The 24,160-nt window shown below is 36.9% G+C and overlaps 1 protein-coding gene across 1 annotated transcript in view; it reads left to right on the forward strand.

The window, feature by feature from the left end:
- The window catches only part of LOC110468661 (uncharacterized), a 46,240-nt gene that overhangs the window by 7,759 nt on the left and 14,321 nt on the right, over positions 1–24,160 (forward strand). The window contains 29 exon segments of the mRNA XM_077784419.1: positions 1,701–1,763; positions 2,671–2,736; positions 3,134–3,395; positions 3,806–3,920; positions 4,525–4,615; positions 5,446–5,555; positions 5,777–5,993; positions 6,916–7,041; positions 7,516–7,633; positions 8,506–8,644; positions 9,753–9,863; positions 11,055–11,124; positions 11,526–11,663; positions 11,747–11,911; positions 12,406–12,500; positions 13,258–13,384; positions 14,136–14,391; positions 15,929–15,981; positions 16,367–16,467; positions 17,256–17,407; positions 17,824–17,962; positions 18,050–18,154; positions 18,671–18,850; positions 20,083–20,322; positions 20,923–21,079; positions 21,229–21,357; positions 22,045–22,171; positions 22,856–22,899; positions 22,993–23,163. Coding sequence (XP_077640545.1) covers positions 1,701–1,763; positions 2,671–2,736; positions 3,134–3,395; positions 3,806–3,920; positions 4,525–4,615; positions 5,446–5,555; positions 5,777–5,993; positions 6,916–7,041; positions 7,516–7,633; positions 8,506–8,644; positions 9,753–9,863; positions 11,055–11,124; positions 11,526–11,663; positions 11,747–11,911; positions 12,406–12,500; positions 13,258–13,384; positions 14,136–14,391; positions 15,929–15,981; positions 16,367–16,467; positions 17,256–17,407; positions 17,824–17,962; positions 18,050–18,154; positions 18,671–18,850; positions 20,083–20,322; positions 20,923–21,079; positions 21,229–21,357; positions 22,045–22,171; positions 22,856–22,899; positions 22,993–23,163 — 3,867 coding nt within the window.

Raw genomic sequence — 24,160 nt, forward strand, 5'->3', positions numbered from 1 at the left:
CTGTTTCCTTGAGAAAAATTAACAGAACAAAATACATATATAGATCTATTTTGCCCTGTTACAAAGGTTCCCACACTAGAATAAACAAACCTTCTAAGATTCTATGCCTGCTGAGATTCCTATGGATGTGTAATGTAAAAGCAAACCTCAGCCTATTATGTAGAGTTAAAGAGGTATTTCTCTTACCTGATCGGTATCAATTTTTTTCACCAATTATATTTTCATCAATTATAATCAGTATAAATTATAATTATGTGAATACATTTACTTAATGTCGTTATCTATGATACTCAAAGATGAGCAGGAAATGGAAAATGGCTAAACTCTGTCCCACGTTACTTCTTTGCACATCACTAGCAGGCAAGCATAAACTTAAATGAGAAAATAATTAAAAGCTTAAAGCTGAAAGAAACTGCATACACTGCAGGAACTTCTAGCTGTGGTGGGGTTGCCCAGAACCCTCTGCTCCAAAGCCAGTAATCTCCTGGGGTTCAATTCTCACCTATTGTATAAGGGAAAAGGGGGCTTAACTTCGGACAAACTCCATACGCAGTTCTGCTTTGACTTAGAAATTCTCTAGACATCTACAGTGCTCATTCACATAATCCAGACAAGGGTTCAGATATTAGTCATTTCATCACTTTAATCCTGTGAGGATTTAGACTTGGCAGGTTAAAGGTACCTATTAGTCAACCTGTTACATGCACAGTTATTATATCCTGACTGCATTCAGTAATTCACAAAATAAAGTTGCAACCCTTCAACTTTTACAGGAAATGCCTGATATATTTACTTATAAAATCCAAGATCTTAGAATGTCAACCCAGGAGGTCAGGGTCAGTCTTTTTCTAGGAATCAAAGCATTCTGGAGAATATTTGTCATTTCTCAAAAGTCTTTGCTTCAGGTGTTGTAGCAAGAACCCTTGGTCAAATAGCCTTATAGCTTGATGCTTCAGGTTTTCCGCAGAGAAGATGTGAGTTTGAACAATCTTGGAGTCAGTAGATGGGTAGAAGAGGAAACTGGGTTCATTGGGTTACTTCTGGGTTACTGCTCAGGCTATGGCCCTTGTATTGTCCCTCAGAGGTTCCTCCTTGTACCCAGCTGTAAAGAAAACCCAGATCCATGATGGAGGCTTCCCATCTGCTCCCTGAGAAAAGGCCATATGCTTATACACTAAAGAAACTGTTATAAATATCTACAGCCATTATTGGATGAAGTTTGAAGCCCCTTGATCCTTTTCACTACTTCCATGCCTTTTCTTATAACCTAACTTCTACACAACAATTTTGATACATGGTTTACCTGCATTTTGGGAATTTGTGAATATTACTGAGATCTAGTGCAGCAGTGAAATAAGGGGTGCTGTCCAGTCATTAGAATCTCTTGCAGTGAGTTTTGAGAGAAACATAGAAAGCAGATATATATTATTTGGATTACAATATATTGTAAAGCATATTACAAAATACATATATTATTTGGATTAGAAACTTTGAGTATTTGTAACAGAACGTCTCTTTCTATAATTACATTTTAGGTTTCTTGAGGAGCCTGTTTCATTTTCTCTGATAAGATAAAGGAGATTCTCCCCTTTGTTTTATGGAGTTGTTTCTGGGTTCTTTGATCCTAGCTAAATGCTTTGCTTTAAAAGTTCAGGTACAGGATATTACTCTTAATATGCTTTTCACTTTTTTTTTTACAGGAGGTCAGTTTGAATTTCAAATAGGAAGCCAGTTCTCTGGAGGTCTTCTACAACAACAAAATGGTACATTTATTTATACTGTATATTTGTATTTATTTGCTACATCCATACTGAATAATAAAAATGCCTTAAAAAACCCCAAAAAACCTCCTTAGCATATGGCCAGTGGTGCCAGATGAAAGGAAATGTGTGTTAACATCTCTCTCTAAGAATAGTAATATATTTACTAGACACCAGTTACTAAGTGCACACACACAGATATTACACACTATGGCTATATCTGTATAATCATAGTTAACTAAGAAAACAGAAGTGTTTGAAGAGGCTGGATGCATAGCTGCATGAACATGTAGATATAAAACCAAAGTGATGTTTGGTTCCTTTTAAAAAAAGGAAGTGGGACGACTTCAGCCTGCTGTAAAATCAGTGGCCAATGTTAGGAAATCAAAATGACAACCCATCTTCGCTGACTTTTACCATGTAATGATTTGTGTCTGTCCTGCACAACCAAGGTGTGGCCATTTTGAAGAGTTTTCAGCCCCTTAATAGAAAAATATAAAACAGAGAAAAGATTACAAGATTTTTATTCCCTCCTTAGAAAGAGGAGGTGTAAGGAGAAGGCAGCTATGCTTTTGTAGCAGTAAGAGGCTAATTTAGTACAGCTTACCCCTTTGAATTGTTCCAGTGTCTCTGAAGAATTCCAATATTCTCATGCAGCACAGTTTTATAAAAGGGTCAAAGTTAGCATGCAAAAAATGCAGGTCATCACAGCCGAAAGCAATTTCTTATGACTTAAGTATCCTGAGTTCAAATTTTACAATCTACTTTTAACCTGTGTAAAATAAAACAGGCTTAACATTGTTTTCTTTGGTCTGGCATATTAACTCTCTTGTCCTTCGTGGGTCTATCCTACATGCAAATTTAGGTATTGTTATTCTAGTTTTTGATTTCTTTCTTATTTCTATTCTAGCTTCTATCAGAATTCCAAGTAACTTGAACATCATCCCACCACTGCTAACAAATCTAGCAATAACATGTAAGTAAAGGAAACAAGATGTATTCAGCTAGTGCTCACTTTTAGGGGGTATAGACAGAAGACCTTAATTTAAATGGGGAAAGGTACTGATAAAGGAAGTCATTACTAATTCAGAAGAGAAACATGGTGATTAGAAATCAACAGTTGTCTTAGCTGAAATGAAGGTGACTAATTAAGCTCTAGCTGAACATAACTGTAACCATTTGGAGGGTATATGAGTTAACAGATATGAGTGGTGAATGAATACACAGCTATATAGTGTCAGGTAGAAAACAACAAATGGAGGTAGGCAGGCAAAAAACATTTAGTGAGAAAATGAAGCTTTGGACAAGCTGATTTTCCCCATGTGGAGCCTGAAGATTTTAAGTAATTTTTAACAGCCAGTTTTAATTCACAGCTGCTAATCCTGCTCACAATGGCCGTGTGTGCAGCACATGGGGCAACTTCCACTTCAAGACCTTCGACGGGGACATATTCACCTTCCCTGGGCTCTGTAACTACGTTTTTACCTCCCACTGCAACGCTCCCTATGAGGACTTCAACGTCCAGATTAGGCGTGAAGTGGTGGCAAACACCCCGACAATCAACCACATCACCATGAAACTCGAAGGTGTCGTTGCAGAACTAACAAAAGATGCTGTCCTGGTCGATGGCAACAGGTAAGTTCCCTCATAACATGTCTTAGGTATCTACATTAATTTTTTTCCCCCAGTCCTGCCAAATACTTTAGTGTGTTTGAGATGAAACACTTATGTATTTTTTAATAGATCTGATACCTTTACCAACATAAATAATGAGTAAAATGCTATTAATTCCTGTCACAGAAGATAAATCCTTACTTTAAGGATTGCCTCAAAAATAAAATTTGGATTAAATGTTCTGAGAAGCTGGATTCAAATTTAGATCCATATTTGATAATGTCGGACTATCTTATTTTGTAATTGCTTTTCTTTCCCACAAATACACTATTTTAGAATTCCTACAGATGGTGGACACTACAAGACTTTCCCTTCTTCTTATCGAGCATTTGGATCAGAAGCTAACTAGCATTCTTTCTGCCTTTTCCCAGAGTTGAACTGCCATATAGTCAATCTGGTATTATGATAGAGAAGAGCAGCATTTATGTGAAAGTTGGCAGCAAAATCGGTGTTGTGTTACTGTGGAATGAAAAGGACAGCATTCTGGTAGGAACTGCTCCTGGACCTGTTTACTGCTTCAGAGAACAGAGCTAATCTTTGATTAGGCCTGTTTAGAGAGTGGCTACTGCCTTCTTATCTCACATTGTTGGGCAATTCTTCTTTAGTAAAGATAGGCTTGTATCCAGGTAGTCGTAAAGAAAATTACATGGATTTATACATAATGGATAGCAGGCATCTGCTTAAAATAGGATGAAAAATCACTTTCATTATATCATTAGCTATTGGTATTATTACAGGGTCTAATTATCCCTTCAGATATATTTTTAAGCAGAATTTCACTCTCCTATGCCTTCAATTTTTTCTGTGGATTTGATTTTCTTCCTGAAGAATCAATAGAAAGTCGCTAAGAATAGCATAGATAGTACAGTGAAATTCGAAGTCTGTATCAATAGTATCAATAGCTTGGACTCTGCAATCAAATCTAAGCTGAGTCTTTATCCTTCCTGTTTGAATTAAATTGCTAAATAAAATTCCACAGATCTGACTGTGAAGAGACTAAGAGACAGCAGGTGCAAGTGTTTTCTATAGTCTTGAATATACTTTAGAATATTTATACTAACTTCTATCAACTTACTATTCATCATTTTAGCTGGAATTGAATGAGAAATATGCCAATCAGACTTGTGGACTTTGTGGTGACTTCAATGGCCTTCCCATATACAATGAGTTCATTTCAAACAGTAAGTGCTCTAAATTAAAAAAAAAAAAGGTTTATGGGATCTCCAACAGGCTCTGACATCAACAGCATTCCTCTTTCCCATCCTGTCAAATGGTTTACCCATAAGATATGATTCAATCTCCATTTAAAAATTTGCAGTAGAGAGATCAGATTATGTATGTTAATGCTTTGAGTGTAAATATAGTGTTGGTGCTAACAACTGATTGCATATCTCTTGCATGCCAATGTTGTAAACCATGCTGGTAAAACTAATCAGGTAACTTCATAAAAATGAGCAATTTTCACTAATAAGAGAATTAAATATAGAAATATATTCAATAAAACAAAAGGTAATTCTATTTTCTAGGCAGTAAATTTCTAGTTTCATTTTTGTCTCAAAATTAGTATATCCACATTTCCCTGATTTGCATAATCCTTGTAAGATCATATCTTTTTAACTATTCCCAGCTTTAACATTTTCCTAAACCTTGTCTTACAACAATCTCCATTGTCCAAATTCCTGTTTAGATCCTTTTTTCCCTCTGCCCTGAATGGGTTCAATGTAATCTGAAAAGAGTTTATTATTTTTCTGGGAAAAATTTTAGTGTGCATCTAGATGTAATAGGTTGAGAATTGTTTTCCAATGTTTGCTTTTTCCAGGGTGCTGTACAAAGTAAATTGAGGTAGTGATGTAGTGTTTCCTTTGGAAGGGGTGATGATCACTTTTAAAGGCTTAAGAGAGATAAGTGTCTTTGCCAGCCTTGACCCAAATTCTTGAGAGGAAAGAAAAAATAACAGGTAGTTGTTTGAACAAAGAGCTCTGATCTTCATTATTAAACTTCTTTTCTACAGATGTTAAGATGACAGCCTTGCAGTTTGGGAATATGCAGAAAATGGACGGGCCAACAGAACACTGTGAAGATTCCACTTCTATCCCAACATATAACTGCTCTGAAAATCTCGTAAGGATCCTAACCATCCTTTTATTTTTCTTTCAGATTTATCCATTCCCTTCCACAGCTTCATACAGGTCAATAGGAAAAGCCCTCAGGCAACAACAACTTAAAGAGAGCTATAAGATTACATTGCATAATAAGTACAAAAAAATAACAATACCAACTCCCCCCCCCACACCAACTTCTTTCTATTTTCTGAGACTTGTCTATATTTTTTTCCTCCAAAGGATGACATATGCGAGAAAACCTTGACCAGCTCTGCATTTGTAGAGTGCAATGACCTAGTTGATGTTCAAGATTACATTAAGGTTTGCCAAGATGACTTGTGCCGCTCTGCAGAGTCTAAAAACAGCTCATGCATCTGTGACACCTTTGCTGAGTACTCCCGGCAGTGTGCTCATGCTGGTGGGCAGCCCCTGGACTGGAGAACATCAAAACTGTGCCGTGAGTATCAGTGCCTTAGTGCATGCTCATTAACTAACAAACAAGCTCCCAAATCATGCTGAGGATGCAGGAGGAGTTACAGGCTGTCCAAGACTGAATCCTTTAGAAAATTCCGATGTTTAAGTTCCAGCATGAAGACTTTAGCAAAAGAGCTAAAGATTTTAATGCAAACTGAATGAAACTCTACCAAAACACTAACATGGATACTCTAACGAGAGTCCAAGTAATTTAATGAACCGGTGCACTGAAGGAAGCAAGTAGAGGAGAAACAAGAAGGAAGAATGAGGCACACGTGCTTGCATTCCTGTTTCCTTTCCTCACGGTGGCTACAGCATCTGTTGTTCTCAGTTAACTGATTGGATCTTCACAGGTGTATGTCTGGCTAATCACCTATTTATCTCCTCTTGCTTGATAGTGATGAGTTTGTATTGATTTAAACATATATTTGATTATAGTGGGTAATTTTTGATACTGTCACCAGAATTTGCTCCAAAACAAAAGCCTATGGGGTGCTATTTGTCCTTCTGATGGTATCTCAAAATGCAAATATACTAAAGCTTTAGGAATTTAAGTCTTACATTTCAGTAGCAGTACGGGTGTTCACAGGGAAGGGAGCCTTCTGTAGAAACAGACCTTGCTGGGTTTCTGAGGTTGTAACCTTGCTGTCCTCAGAAATCCACTTATAGAGCCAATTCAGCACCAGAATCATGAAATGCACATTTCAACTTTGAAATAGGGATTTAAGTGGTTAAACCTGCAACTTTTGAGAGCTAGTGGTCAATTGCAGTTTGGTGTGTGGTTTTTTCTTTTTTTTTTTTTTTTATCTAGCTTTAAAACTTCAATGGATACAAATATTTACATGTATAGAGAACTAGAAATACCTTTGACTGAAAAAAAAAAAAAATCTTTCTTCAAATTTCAGCCAAGAAGTGTCCTTACAACATGCAGTACCAGGAGTGCAACTCCCCCTGTGCTGATACATGCACGAATCCTGGACGATCTCTGTTTTGTGAAGAACACTGTATTGATGGCTGTTTCTGCCCCCCAGGCAAGTCCTTAACTACTTACATCTCTGATCTCAAAGAGCAAGAGCTCACCTGTAGGATTTGGGTAGGTTCCATGGGATGTAAGCTTCATATAGTTTTATTTTTCACAGCTGCCAGTGACAAGCTTTTGTCATGTGTCAGCTGAGAAAAGATGTCTGAATTAATTGCCAATACATGTGCGAAATTCAGAAAGCAGGAAAAAGAACAGCAAACAGATAAAGAGCAATCTTTAAGCCAGCCACCTATGCTACAAGTCCATCTTTCAGAGCAGGTGGAATTTAAGAATACAAAGGTTGAATCCTTCCCTCAGCAAACTGATATAGTCCTGCTGTCCTCAGCACTGCTGTATCCACTCACAACAACTGCAGGTCTCTTGCTAAATAAATATTTAGGATTTGTAACAAATAAAATGGTGTATAGGAAATGACTCTTTAATTGATCAAGGTTTTGTCTTTTTTTTTTTTTTTTTAATTTAGGGACTGTATTTGATGACATCAACAATTCTGGCTGCATTCCCCAGCAGGAGTGCTCCTGTATTTACAATGGCAAAACCTATGCTACAGGAGCTTCTTTTTCAGATCCATGCCAGACCTGGTGACCTTTCTTACTTTTCTAACTAACTATTTCCTGTTATATATTTAACGGGTTTAATAGTTTATTATTTGCAATTGCCTCATTGGTAACTGATATGTGCATTTAATTGTCTGCTACATTTCCAAAGCACCCCTAAAAAACCTTATTTGTTTTATTTAGCAGCAGCCATAACTAGCTTTGCACTCTGTCTCATGGTGATCAAAGCAAGGATTTAGAATATTTAGATTTCTCACCAGTCAATTAAAATGCTTCCTCTTTGTTTATTTCATTCAAACATTTTGAATTCTCCATTGGGAATGAAGTTGTAGTCATTAATGTATTTGCAAACATTTATTTTCTCTGGAGAAAGCAAAGGATGACACAATACAAGCTCAGTTTCTCAATTATTAATCCTGTACCTGTGCCCTGCCACATCAGCTTTGAAAATAGACACAATCTACATCAGGAGCAGATGTGGAGTTACCTTTTCTTTTTTATTAGTTTATGATACATATGTATCACAAAAAAAACCAAAAACAAAACCAAAACAACACAACCAAATAAAACCACCCAGAAGATATTTTAACTTCTTGTTGTGCTTTATGTTATCTGAAAAAATCCACAAAATTATTTATCCAAAACCTGTTTTGGGGAGTTCACCTGTCCAAAGAAGGAAAACAATTAGATAAGCAAGGGGAATGGTTACCAGAGAAATTGATTTTAATGTGTTGCATCCCAAGTTCACTGCATTTTGGAAACTCTTAAACCTGTTTTGGAAACCTTAAACCACAGCTTGAAGGGAAAAGCAATAGCAAAGCAGCTGCACCTAACAGCTTTGTATTCCTCTTGTTCTGGAGCACTGTTAGTGATTTCACCTAACTTTATTCTTCCAGTACCTGTAATGGAGGCCAGTGGAGTTGCCAAGACAAGTCCTGCCCAGGAACGTGCTCTGTAGTGGGAGGTTCCCACATTTCCACATATGATATGAAGTACTATGATCACCATGGAGACTGCACCTACGTCCTCTCTAAGGTGGGAATCAGAGGATATTTCTAGGTCATAAAGCCTTTTAGATTTATAGAAAGAAAACACTTAGGAGACTTAGCACTTCTGACATAACATCATTAAATTCCCTGCCACTTAGCCAGATGTTTGCTACCTGCCATTTCACTGACAATCATCAGTTAATTACTAGGATGTCATGCAACCATGTGTGGTGCTCACTGGGAAATTTCCAGTTGTGTGAGAGAGTAATTGAAGAGCACTGTCTTTTTAATAATTTGCTTGGTTTGCCACCTTCAGTACAACTAATCCAGCATTCTTACTGGGTTGCATAATTTTTGCCATGTTACTCTATTATAAGCTTTTTGGCCAAATGGTACAACTATAAAAATTACAGTAACTGTAATTTTTTAACTTCTTAAAAATATATAATCTTAATTTATAATCTTAACCATTTTAATTTATAATATTAAACATTTATAATCTTAAAATATTATAAAACAGCCTTTTTTTTCATTTTTGTGGAGTTTGAATAAAGAAAAACACTTCAAGTTAATTGATGCATTTCACTTAGCTTTTAAATATTTTTAAACATTTAAAAATAACTCAAAAGAAATAGAAAATTTTGAAATTAATTATAATTAAAATATTTAATTACAGACATGTATAGGTGAAATGTCTTGATTTTCTAGGGGCTTTTTATGTTTGTTGTTTGCTTTCCTGTTTCCCCATCTGCACAATTCAGTAAAAGGAAATAAAATGTTGTATGTTACTGTTCACCTAAAACATATTTTATCAGAAATTTTTGTCTAGCATTGATACCAGCTACAGAAAGATGAGAGTTACAACAGAATTGAGTAGAATCTTAGAAGTTGTCATGAATAAAACCAAATATGCATCTGGATCTCCATCTTGACATCTGTACTGATATAATCAGTAAAATCCAGATTCTACATTTCTTGTTCCTAATAATTCAAACAGGAAAAAATCGAGTCTTCAGCCAAGAAGGCTCTGGAATTTGCTACAGTCTGTATCTTCTCCAGACAAATAAATACTTTTTCATAATTGAGATAAAATTTTATAGGGAAACCTTCTGTAGTTAGTCTTCTATGAAATAACTTGACTTTTTTCTTTTCAGGACTGTAATGATGAAAAATTTACCATCCTGGCAGAACTACGCAAGTGTGGCCTAACTGACACTGAGACCTGCCTAAAATCAGTGACCCTCAACATGAATAAAGGACAAACTGTAAGCATGCAAAATAAGCACAATAAAAATATGGGGAGAAAAGAAATTAGGGCTTAATCAGTCAGGCAGCTGCATTTCTTTGTAGGTTTTCAGTATATGTATGATGAGTAGATTATATTTTTAATCAAGTGAAAAGAAGTGGATTTTCTTATGAAAATCAGATCAGCCATAAATTTGGCTTTGTGGAATTTCATTAAGAAACACATTGTACTCACAAAGCAGAAAAAAGCTATTTTGTCTGCCAATTAGATGGGGAAAGACCATGAGCTTCAAGGTTAGTAATTATGATTACAACAGTTAATTAATGTAATTAATCATTAAGATGTGTTCAGAGAAACAAGATGATGTAATCCCCTAAAAAGCTGAGAAAGTCCCTTTAAAAGTAATTCTGTTCCGGCAGGGAAAATTAGTAAAGTGTACAAAGTAGAAATAAGGGGGAGGTGAAATCACAAAGACCTACCTTTTTAAGTATCGGTTTGATGAATATCAGTGGGATCCTTCTCATTGTTACTCTTTGAACTATAGTTATTTTTCACAGAAGGCCAGCCTGGCCTACATCCAAAGCAGTGTGGCCTGCAGGGTGAGGGAGGGGTTCTTCCCCTCTACGTTGCTCTGGGAACACTCCCCTGGAGTTCTGCATCCAGCTCTGGGATGCATCCCCAGCATAAGAAGAACATGGAGGACCTGTGGGAACAGGTCCAGATGAGGCCACAAAGACTAACATAGGTCTGGAGCACCTCTCCTATCAGGAAAGACTGGAAGAGTTGAGGTTGTTCAGCCTGGAGAAGGGAGAGCTCTGGAGAGACTTTAGAGAAGCCTTTCAGTCCCTAAACCAGGCCTACACAGAGGCTGGAGAGGGACTTTTACTAGGACACAAAGTCATATGACAAGAGGAAATGGCTTAAAAATGAAAGAGGACAGGTTTATATTAGATTTTGGGAAGAAATTCTTTACTGCGAGGGTGGTGAGGCACTGGAACAGGATGCCCAGAGAAGTTGTGGATGCCACATCCTTAGAAGTTTTCAAGGTCAGGCTGGATGGGGCCCTAAGCAACCTGGTCTAGTGAAAGATCTAGTGAAAGATGTCCCTGCCCATGGTAGGGGGTTTGGAACTGGATGACCTTTAAAAGTCCTTCCCAAGCTAAACCATTCTATGATTCACAGAGTTGTTTTTGTTCCTCTTCCTTATCAGATTGTGGATGTCAAACCTGATGGGGGTGTGTTTGTGAACTCCATCTACACCCAGCTGCCCATGTCAGCAGGTAGATTTTTCTCTAACAGCAAATTACACAAGTGCTTTTGAAGTAAAGTGGGATGTTTGGTGTCATAGAGAAATGCAGGACAAGCACAGGCAAGGGTTCAAAGTTTAGCAAACAGAATTTACTGTCTACTGATTTGAATAGTCTCAGATTTACTTCCTTCTCACTGCAAAAAAGTGAAGGCATCTCTTTACCTCTTTTACCTCTTTTTTTGTTACTACCCCTGTGCCCACACTTACTTAGAAAGAAATTTTATTTTTGTTTCAATAACTAAGGATTCCATGTGATACCTCTGACCTGCAGATCTTTATTTCACTTCTGAATTTGCAAAACATTCAATAGAAATTAAAAAAGAACAGTATTGTGTTTGCTCAGAAGGTGACCATTTTGTTTCTCATGGGTAGCTAATGTCACCATGTTCAGACCTTCCTCATTCTTCATGATCATGGACACGAGCTTTGGCGTCCATGTTGAAGTGCAGTTCACACCCATGATGCAAGTGTTTGTGCGTCTCGATGCTTCTTTCAAAAACCAGACTTGTGGTGAGTGAATGAAATAGCAACACCTTGATCAATGTCCTTTTTTGTAGTCAGAGCAGTATAAACTTTTCACTGCTTTTCAACAGGTCTCTGTGGAAATTTCAATAACATCCAAACCGATGACTTCAAGGTCATAAGTGGAATCATTGAAGGAACAGCATCAGCATTTGCTAATACATGGAAAACTCAGGCTTCATGCCCTAATATCCAGCAGAGTTTTGAGAATCCTTGTGCACTCAGCATTGATAATGGTGAGTGCTTTTTAGAATTTCCTCTGGTTTGTTTTTTCCTTTTTGCTAATCTTTAAGGAAAATACATCTGTTGCATAGCAAAAATAAAAAAATAAAGACTTAAATATTTAATAAAAGCTTACATCTGAAATCAGAATCAAATATTCAAAATGAAAGTGCTGAAGATAAGTAATAATGTAAAAAAAAAAAGAGTGACAGAAGCATAAGGGAAGCAAACTGCAAGGTCACTGAAAATAGAGTTCATGTCCAAGCTGACAACTTGGTATCAGAGAAGTGGATTGCAGGAGCATCTTTGGAAACCTTTAATTCATCTCCTTAAGCTTCAGGAACCATGAGCTACAAGCTGAGTGAAAAGAAAAAAAAAAAAAAAAAGACAGGAGAAGAAGAGATTTAATGGAATGTCAGAACTGCCTGCATAGGCCAGGGCAGCATGGGTTTGTGACTAATGAAGTACAAAGAGTAATGTGCGTTTTTATTGTTTCATCATTTCACAGAAAAATACGCTCAGCATTGGTGTGGACTACTCACTGACAGCACGGGACCTTTTGCTGCCTGCCACTATGCAGTGAATCCCACTGTTTACCACACGGTACTTTGTCAGACTGCTTTTCCCTTTGGGAACAATAGAAACAGGAGCTGTTCCAGACGTTTCTTAGGCAATGCCTGTATCCCCTTTGCTGAACTGCAGTACTTCCTTCTTTCAACATGTGTTTCTCTTTGTGTTGTAACATTACCTCATTTCGATTGTCAGTCTTGGCTTCGAGATCCTGACTTGTTTGCTGATGAAGAGGCAGCTATTTACTCCCGGATGGTTTTACACATAAGCCAGATAGTGTATTTAAAGGCTTGTCAAATGCTTCTTTGAATATCAGTCAATTGTTAACCTTATGAGCCTGGCATCTTATTAATAACTGCTTGGAACAGAAAGCCCATTACCTAATTGCCATTACTCTGCTATCAAAGTGTTGCAAATCACTCTTCTCACTAGTAATCACCCAGGTGTCCACACTGGTGAAATGGTCTGTCTGGACTGCACATTGTGAGTAGAGCTATTGTGCAGCATATCCACAAAAAAGGTTCAGAGGACCAAGAAGCTGCAAAAAATGTATAACAGACTTTAAGACCACTATTTCCTAATTATAACTGCAGTAATTGACTAAATTTTCATTACCTGTGTTTTCACCTGCCAGGAACCTTAAAGACTAGAAAGTGATAAAACTGTCTATGAGTGAGCACATCTGAAGAAGGATTAAGGAATAAGACTGGAAAGATAATGTTCACTGTTTTTTTTTTTAAGACTGGCTATATTACCAGTGCTGAGACCTCATTTTTCTCTCTATTCTTAGAACTGCATGTTTGACACATGTAACTGTGAAAATAGTGAGGACTGTCTGTGTGCAGCTCTGTCTGCCTATGTGAGAGCTTGTGCTGCAAAAGGAATCCAGCTGCAGGGATGGAGGACTGATGTCTGCAGTAAGTACTATCCACTATCTCATTTCCTAAGAACACACAACAATAAAAATTGCTGATCAGAGATTATTTTCTACTCATTTCTAGACAAATCAGTAAGTGATGAGGAAGGGATTTTGTTAAGTGCACTCCTGGAAGTAATTCTCTGCTGTCCCCTTAGAATCAATCCATTGCTGGCAAGAATGAATATGAATAGAAGGGAGACATGGCTTGATTATGAAAGGGACTGTTTTTATGGAAGTGCCTCCACCTGTTTCTGTGCAAGTTAGAGTTTCACTACAGCTTTACAAGTATCACAAGTTATTGCAGACATAATGTGTTGTATTAGAATAACAGTACTAGAAATATCAACCAGAACACTTGCAATTTCATGTCTTTGAAGCTGCATACTGGGTTCTGCCTACCTAGTATGTCTGTTTCCAGCATACCAGATGACATTCAGGGAGATAACTTGTCTCATTCTTCAAGAAGTTTAGGCACATTGGCAATGAATAGCAGCACCAAATGGAGGTTTCCTTCTGAACTTCCATTTGAAAAAATATTTTCTTCTTTGCATGCATCATTTACTCCACATGTACAATAGCTTGTTAGATCAGACCCTGAAATTATTCAAATACATTTATATTAAATATGCAAATAAGCAGAGGTGTACAGTATTGTTTACATGTTATTTCTACTGCCTATGATTTTTTTGTTTTCCATATGAGAATTTACCACCTGGAATTAACAATCTATTTTATTTTCCTCTCTCAAGCAAAATACACTACCTCATGTCCCAAATCCTTGAGCTACAGCTATACCATCTCTTCCTGTCAACCCACCTGCCGCTCTCTGAGTGAACCTGATGTCACATGCAACATTAAGTTTGTCCCAGTTGACGGCTGCACCTGCGTAAATGGAACCTACATGGATGAGAGTGGCAAATGTGTGCCTGCTAATGAATGCCCCTGCTACAGCAAAGGATCTCCTATACCATTTGGAGAAGTAGTCCATGAAAATGGGCGTGTATGGTAAGTAATCCTTTCTAAAACATTCAAACAATGTTTGAATTAAAGTCTGGAATGTGTAAGATTATTTTAGCCTGAATTTCAAAAGAATGCTCTCTCTTCATTTTCTTCAACTGTTAAGCTCTTTTAACTTTATTTTTAACTTTTAAAAATGGTACATATTCCCCTGAGTTGCAGGATGGGGACAGAGAGCAGAATGGAAAATGAAAAGTGAAACAGTTAATGGCCTGTTACATCATTTAAACACACAAAATTCTATGGAGCCAGATGGGGTCCACCCAAGGGTGCTGAGGGATCTGGTGGTGCTCTAGCACAGAGGCACTTTCAATCATTTGTCATTATTGTCAATTATTTGTCATAAGTCTGGTTAACCTTGGAGGTCCTGGTTGACTAGAGGCCAGTAAATGTGATACCCATTTACAGTGTTGGCAGCCTGACCTTGGTGCCTGGGAAGGACATGGAGCAGATTGTCTTGTCATCACGTGGCACTTACAGGTCAAACAGGGGATCAGGCCCAGCCAGCATGGGTTTGGGAAAGGCAGCTGCTACTTGACCAACCCAATCTGCTTCTATGACAAGGTGATCTGCTTAGTGGATGAGGGAAAGGCTGTGGATGTTGTCTGCCTGGATTTTAGTAAAGCCTTTGATATTAGGGAAGTGATTATTCCCCTGTACTTGGTCCTGGTGAGGCTGCACCTTGAATCCTGTGTTCAGTTTTGAGTTTCTCACAACAAGAAAGGCATTTTGATGCTGAAGTATGTTCAGAGGGCAGCAGAACTGGTCTGGAGCACAGGTATTACAGGGAGCAGCTGAAGGACCTGAAGTTGTTTAACCTGGAGAAAAGGAAGCTCAGTGAAGACACTTTCTCTAAAACTGCCTAAATGGAGGTTGTGCTGGGGTGTGGGTCAGCCTCTTCTCCCAAGTACCAAATGATAGAATGGAAGGAAATGGCCTCAAGTTGCATTGGGGGGTGATTTGATTGGATGTTAAGAAAAGTTTCTGTACTGAAATGGTTGTTAAGCACTGGAACAGGTTGCCCAGGGAAGTGCTTGAGTCACTATTCCTGCAAGTATTTAAAAGCCATGGATACAGCACTTTGAGACATGGTTTAGTGATGGACTTGGCAATGCTGGGTTAATGCTTGGACTCAAGGATCTTAAGGGTCTTTTCCATCCTAAAGGTTTCTATGACTCTGTAGTGTTTCTAGATTGATAGGGAAGTTGTACTTGAGTGCATTTTTAAATTTAATTCCATAATCTTTCAAGTGTAAAATTACAACAACAGCAAGAGGAGATCTCATGAGAATGTAACAAGCAATATATGCATTACAACCTATGAATTTTCCTGCTAAGCAACAATGGATATCATATGAAAGCAGCACATGTAGTGGTATTGAGAGAAATTCTTTCCTGAGACTGCAAAACAGGTTTTTGGAATTCCTTTGAAAATTCTGAAACTTGACAAGGGGTTAGTAACTCTTAATCTCAATATTTGGCTTGAGAGGAGAGACTAAAATAGATTGTTTTTCCCTCTCTCGCAGCACTTGTGTTCAGGGAAGACTGAATTGCATTGGAGCACTAAATCCAACTTCAGGTAAAAATGATCTTCCACTTTTTTCTCTTCACTGGATCTTGCACAGAATAGCTCATAGAATTGATTCTTCTTAATGGATTTTTAAGAGAAGCATTTCTCAGTCATAGTCTTCAGTTATCTTAAAAGGCTGGAGTGAATTAGATTAATCATAAAATCTCTTTTTACATTTTTTACATGAAGACTTTTTTTTTTCTAATATATTTTGTGGTTTTTTGTTTTTTTGGGGGGTTTTTTTGGGATTCCAGTACTCTGTAGTGAATCTAATCAGCAGGTTGAATAGGGACAACAATCTCTACTAACTGAAATAGGGAATTTCCAAAGAACTTACAGATGGTTTAAATGGCTACAGCTATGGAATAAACCCTGTGCCATTTATTTCCTCTAGTCTGTAAATCTCCCATGGTCTACTTTGACTGTACAAACAACACGGCAGGAACAACTGGAGCAGAATGTCAAAAAAGTTGCCAGACTCTGGATATGCAGTGTGTAAGTATGTCATGGCCCAATGAAATGGTGCTTCCATGTTTTGTCTGTGCTCTTGCTGCTAAAGTAATTATCTATTGGATCTACTCCAAATCTACAACACATGTACATTATTCTTGTAGCAAAAACTCTAAAATGATGTTATGAAGCATTAAAAATGGAACCCTTGGAACAAAATGTAATAAGTAATGTCCAAATTAATTCTTAAGATTAGTGTCTACCTTTCTTCAGCTACTGCAGATAACAGTAACTAGTAGTGAAAAATCTAGGGTGCTACTGCTTATTTGCCTTCAGTAGGAAAGTCTAAAAATTGGCTAGGAGAAATGATTCTCTCTCATACCATGCTGCAGTTATGAACTTATGAACATGTAATCATGTTACTCCACTTAAGTTCTCAGTAGCCACATGCCATTTCACAAGTAACTACCATATGAGATAAATAGATTTCAATATAACTCAGCCAAACTGAAAAAATATTACTTGTCTTTCCTTTGAAAGTCCATTCAGTCACAAATCATCCACTACAAAGTGCAAGATCCAATGTTTTAAATTTCACAGGTTCCAGCAAAACAATCAGGATTGGTATACATAAAATATTTTTCTTTGACAGATTAATATTTTATTAAATCTATTCTTTACTTCTTTTTTGTTCCATTAGGTACTTCATAGTTCTCTCCTATTTAAGTTGGGCAGCAATAAGACCATATAAGGCACTTTTAATGAGAATTTAATCTTCATTTTTCTAATGTGATCATTTCACTCTAAAATTGTTTTTCTCTTATATTTTCCAGTATAGCTCACAATGTACATCTGGCTGCATATGCCCAGATGGACTTGTGCTAGATGGGAATGGTGGTTGTATTCCTGAAGGGGAGTGTCCATGTATTCACAATGAAGCCATGTATCAGCCTGGGGAAACGATCAACTTTGACTGTAACACCTGGTAAGTATATCTGCAGATTTGCATTCCTGGTTCCATCATTTACCTTATATAGTAAAAGAGCAAGGAAATATTTGGATTGCAGATTTAATCAGCTGATGGATTTTAGATCTTTTAGTTTTGGATTACACAGTATGAGATACCTGATATCTGTCAGATTGCCAAAGCACAGAATGAGAGAAAACATTTAGGACTACAGGGTTCATTAAGTATTTAGTTTTGCAGTTAAGGTATTCAGGTAGCAGAACAAAATTTTCTTTAATTCCTTACATGAAAAATGTAAAAGAGTGTTTTATTTCCAGAAAAAATATAGCATTTGGCAGGGATAGGTTGCCAAACAAATACTGATTGTTCAGATATGTCTACACAAAAGAGTAAGTTGTTTTATTATTAAAATATTTAATTCTTTTTTTTTCTAGTGTATGCAAGAATAGGAAGTGGGAATGTACCAAAGATCAGTGTCTGGGCACTTGTGCTGTCTATGGAGATGGCCATTACAATACCTTTGATGACAAAAGGTTCAGCTTCAATGGAAACTGTGAATACACACTAGTCCAGGTACTGATAGCTAGCAGTAGCAAATGAGAGGTAATCTTGATCATATCTGTAAAAATAATACATTTAAAAATGTTATTCTCTACCCAGGACCACTGTGGCACAGTCAATGGGACCTTCAGGGTTGCCACTGAAAATGTTCCCTGTGGCAACACTGGGACAACTTGCTCAAAGTCTATCAAAGTTTTCTTAGAGGTAAGAAGGTTCTGCATATAAAGCAGTTTTGTTTTGTACCTGCTAAGGCTTAGGAGTAAGTCTAGGTATCTATTGCTTCAAAGAATTTGGAAAATATTTTAAGAAGCAATTCAACTACTAAATTAGGATTACATCAGATTCAAGTGAAATATTTGGTAGATCTTCCTACCTTTCTATGTTTTCAACTTCCCACACTATCTTACATCATCCTTGGGAATAGTAAAGGTCTAAAAGCAGAAATTTAACCTATCGTGTCAGAAGATTATTTTACTATATGCAATGTAGTTCCTCCATGACAGTCAAAAGACACTTTTTAAACTTACACCATTTAAAATATCTGTTACCACTTGCAGGAACCTGAGATTTGAATTATATTGCTTTGATTTATTGCATTTAGATTATTTGTTTTCATGATATAAACTATTCATAGTATACTCTTAAAAGCAGAAAACCATGTTTGAGAGCACAGCTGCAGCCACTAAGCACATTTCTCCTTACTTTTTCCTCCTGTTTCAGAGCTATGAATTGATCCTTGGTGAAGAGCATGTCAGTGTTGTAAAGAGAGGACAGAGTGATGAGGTGCCATACACAGTCCGCTCTATGGGGATGTACCTAGTAATTGAGACCAAAAGTGGACTGATCCTCATGTGGGACAAGAAAACCAGCATCTTCATCAAGCTCAGCCCTGGTTTCAAGGTGCGGAACAAGCAGTTCAATGGCAATTTACTGTCCAGGTTTGATTGGGTGTGAATCTTGTTGAGACCCTGCCAGGATCCCAAATAGTGATGTCTCCAGAATTCCTGCCATTGCTTTCCATTCCTCTGGTACCTCAGGAAGCCATGTCATCATCCTGCTGCCATTCTGAGCTTGGAGGACAGCTTCCAGTGCCTATTTGGCCTGACAGACCTTGAGTTAGCAAAACACTATTTTGGACTTGACTTTGTTGAAATTACAAACGGAACCTTTTTAAAGGTTATCAGATTTATTATTAAAATTACATAACTACCTGTGTATAAATCAACTGAGTAGGCTTGATTTTGAAAATAATCCATTGTTTCCAGTTCTCATTGACACAAAAATTATCACACTTCAAGAACAAGGAAGTGTATTATGAGTGAAAGCCTCTTTTATGCTACCAAGTATTTGTCAAGTATATAACCACACAGATGATAAGGAAAATTAATTCCAATTTTCATACTCCTTCTCTTAGCTTATATTAGCTTCTCTTATAAGCACTAAAAACTGTAGTAAATACGGAATTTTATATCTTATTGTATACCACAATGACATTTAATTAGGTGTTTAAACTAAGCATAATTTAGAACTAACTTCTTTCAGTACCATAGGTTCTTTCCCCGCATCACCCCCCAGCATTTTTTAAAAATAGTAGTAATAATGGAAAGCATGCACCTTAGATTCATAGAAAAAACATGTATTGCAGCCTCTCACAGTTGTACAGATCCATAAATTCAGAATGAAGGATATTTATGGATGCACAAGGAAAATGTAATTTCTTTATACACCTGTGAGAAGACTTAATGGTAAAGACTCAATTAATGGTGGTTGAACTGGTAATACTTAATAGTTAGAAGGCTGTTTTTATAGCTATTGTATAAAACAAGGCTTAAACTAAAAGCTTAATCAGCTGTGAGTCCTCACTTCCTTGTTAAAAATACACCTCAAAGATAGAAGGTTATGATACCAAAGATGGTTTTATTGTTCATATTTAAAAGAAAAAAGTTAAGAACAGTATCCTTCTAGCCTTAGTGGTCATACCCTGTTCCTCTATTGCAGAGTTTGAAGATGTTTAGGACTGATAGAATGGAATGCCACCATTCTAAGCAATGGATTTCAAGTATTCTTTCAGTCTCAGATTTTGTTTCAAGTTTTCTCACATCCATTATTCTTTTATTTACTTCCTTTTGCAGGGCCAGGTCTGTGGTCTCTGTGGAAATTATGATGGCAACAGCATCAATGACTTTACTACGAGGAGTCAATCTGTAGTAGAGAATGTCCTCGAGTTTGGAAACAGCTGGAAAGTATCTTCTACATGTCCTGATGCTGCCAGTGTCAAGGACCCATGTTCTACTAACCCTTATCGGAAGTCCTGGTCAGAGAAGCAGTGTAGCATCATCAACAGCAATGTCTTTGCTGCCTGTCACTCTCAGGTATTACCAAGGCAGAAGTTTACTGTGAGAAAACAAAGTCTGTGGGTTGTTGTAGGTGCTAGTCTCAGGTTTTAACATGCATGCCTTGTTTATTAATATGTTTCACTTCAAATTGTGCCAGGAAAACTCCAGTCTGCGACAGAGTTATTGTTCCTACTTGCAAGAAATAAAAATACACTTACAAAAGAAAAAGAACAACAAAATAATAATAATTTCATAATTACTATGTATTTCCTTGCAGCATGACTTGAATAAAAATTCTCATATACCATAGGAATGAAATATCAGCATAGCCTTTACCTGACACTAAGTACATAACAAATGTTGTCAGGTAACTGTGCAGTTGTGTAATATTTTGGGTTTTAATTTATCTAATCTTACACCAGGACACAAGTTTAGGTTTCTAAAAATCTGGCAATACATGATTTGGATATATCATTTGGCATCACCTCAGGTGTCTTACAGTGTCTAATAAAAGGAAAAGAAATTACCAATGTAGGCCTTTCCTCTGGGATACTACAATTGCAAGAGAACTACTCTAGCAGAGGTAAGAAATCACTTAGGCAGGATGCATAGTATTATATTTCTGTTTAATAACAGGTTGAACCAGCAAAATACTACCAAGCATGTGTGACAGATGCTTGTGCCTGTGACACTGGAGGAGACTGTGATTGCTTTTGTACAGCAGTAGCTGCCTATGCTCAAGCATGCAGTGAAGTTGGTGTATGCATAGCCTGGAGAAGCCCATCAATTTGTCGTAAGTTTTATGTCATAAACACTTCTGAAAGTGTAGCTAAGTGTACAGTATCTTACATATGTGCATTAATATCTCACTGTGTAGATTTTTCATGCTTGAACTATTTGTTATTTTTTTCCTTTCCTGAATATGTTCAACTTTCTCCTCAGCACTGTTCTGTGATTACTACAATCAGCAAGGAGAATGTGAATGGCACTATAAGCCTTGTGGTGCTTCCTGTATGAAGACCTGTAAGAACCCAAGTGGAAAATGCCTCAATAATTTGCCAGGTTTAGAAGGTAAAAATAGCTGCAAGTACCTCCTAGTGTATATACATAGTACTATATTTTAATTTCTCCTTGATTAAGTATATTTCTGACATTCCTTCCCTTGCACAGCCCCCTAAAAGGCTAGCTCAGAGGTCTTAGGCTGTGAGGGGAGGAATATCAGGAGATGGCAAAGATTTCCAAAAGAGGCTCTTACTCGAATATATGTTGGTTCAGCTCTCTTTATTCTGTGATGTCCATGTGGAGAGCGGGGCAAAGAGGACAAACAGGAAATGTCAGGGGTCTATATAGACTTTGGACAGGGTGGGCTTCCCTAGCTCTTGCCAACCCCATTGGGGCAGGAAGGAGGGATCCAGGGTTATCTTGATCAGAGTCACAGGGTCCCGGGGAAGGGGAAATAGAGTGCTCATGAGCTCACTGTAACATATTTCCTCCATCAGCTGCATTTGTAAAATTGAATTTTCTCTAATATCATGACATCCACATGAATGGAGGCAGGGTATGGAAACTGGAGTAAGAAGATCTCTAAGTTCTTATGGATAGGCTCTGCTGATGCTAGTAACTCTGCTTTTCTTTCTAGAACTATTGCAAAACATAAAGTAAAAACATTATCACTATTAAAAACAAGACCTGCAAATGCATTCAGCGCAAATAAAACCTTTGCTGACTTGATCTTATTGTTACCTTTTCCACCTTCAGGCTGCTACCCTAATTGCCCACCAGAAAAACCATATTTTCATGAGGATCAGATGAAGTGTGTTAGTCTATGTGACTGTTATGATGATGAAGATGGAAAGATATATAAGCGGGATGAATGTAATATATGGTAAGACTTAACATACCAACTCCATCATATACAAGAAAAAAATATCAAAAGTTGTATGTTCCTGTTATGTGCAGGATCAGTTCATGCTATATGTGATGAAATAATGCCTTACGATATAATGCCAGTTTCCTACTACATTAATAAGAAGGTATTATGTGATTTTATGCTTTAATGAATTTATTCCCAATTATATTGTAAATCCTCGGCATTAAGATACATCAAGAACAAGAAGTCCTTTATGACTAGGCTGTCTTTATTTCACATTCCTGTGGCAGGAAAAATGTTGTGCCATGAGTAAAGATATTTATTAGTTACCTGCTTCCAAGGATTTTGTAACATACTTGCATCATTTGAGCATTTACACTCACCCTTTTAGCCTTCTATTTTAGAACAAAAAGATTGCAAATGCAAAGAAACTGTTACGAAGGAAAAAAAGAAAGTCCTCCACAAGACTTCTACCTGTAACTTTGTATGATATTTAACTTCACTTCTGTTTATAAGTTCGGGTTTAACACAAAGGAAAATTCTGGAAAATAATGGCCAAAAATGAGACAAAACCAACAGAACGCTGTAGGAATAAACACAAAGTGCCATGCCTTTTGATGCCAGTATCTGTCAGAAAGATGACTAATAAAATTACATCAAAGTCACAAAATATATGGGGTTTTATGCTTTCTATTTCAGTGAGTGCACATCAGAAGGTTTACAGTGCCAGTTTGATGATAAAGGTAAGACAGCTAAGAAAAATTATTAATAAAAGGAAGTATTGGATACTATCTTTTCATAGATGCCTGAACTGACAATAAACTTCTGAATTACAGCCTGCAACTGCATTTATGAAGGGAATAGCTATAAATATGGTGAGGTCATCTACAACACCACAGATGGAACTGGATGGTGCTTCAGTGCAACATGTGATGTCAATGGAACAATAAGCAGAAACATCTTTAAATGTGGCATTTTTACAACAACCCCATTTACATTTTCCACAAGTCAGCCCACAACTACTGCTTCAGGTATGCATGAATAATCGTTAAAATAACTCAAAAACCTCTGTAAGTGACAAAAAATTACCTGAAAGGCAGGACCTTTTCATCAGTTAACAGAATATAATTTTACTTGAAACTATTAATTTCTACCGGCGCTGCCAATTTACCTGGCAGCTTTAGTTGAAAAAGAATAGTTAAGGACGTAGAAATGAATACAGCATTTCTTAGAAACTCAGTCTCCTCTGTTTTACCATGGTGATCCCAGGGGGAAAATTAATAGAATTTATTAATCACTGCATCCTGGAGAAACTTCTCATTTCCTTGCAAAAAGCCCAGCAGTTCTAGACCAGCTTCTAAAAACATGACAGTTGCTGCCATTTCTTAAATTAGTGAGCACATAAGAAATTTAGTTTGAGGGAGTGTTTAAACTATTTATAACCATTCTTTGGAACCTTTCCTAATTGTGTTTAATACCCAAATCAACAGTTTCCTTCTACCCTGGAGTACACTGCTATATTATTCCTGCAGTTAATGAATTACAATGACCAAGTTCTGAGTAATTGTGAGAAGCATATCCACAAAATTATACTACAGCAAGAACTAAATATTCAAATTTAAGTCTTCTATTAAGTAACATTTATATGGAGAAAATATTATCTATTCCACATGGTTATCTTCAAAATGCCAAGAATATGAAATCTTATTAAAATACATAGAAAATACCTATTAGATTATATATTTCATATATAGTATATGTGTGTTCTCTATTATAATGTGCTACATATAAAATACATATATGTTAAGTATATATTTTATATGTATGAATATGTTACATGTGGTTATACTGAACTAAGAAGAAAAGTCATTAACTGGTCAAAATATTTTAAAATCTGTGTGGTTATGCAGTTAAGTGTAAATAAATACAGAGATAATACCAAGGAGAATAAAATGTCCTCTACTTTTACCATAGCAATGGTGATATCTGTCACATCTAAGCAGT

Source organism: Lonchura striata, chromosome 6, assembly GCF_046129695.1.
Source record: "Lonchura striata isolate bLonStr1 chromosome 6, bLonStr1.mat, whole genome shotgun sequence".
Classification (NCBI taxonomy): Eukaryota; Metazoa; Chordata; class Aves; order Passeriformes; family Estrildidae; genus Lonchura; species Lonchura striata.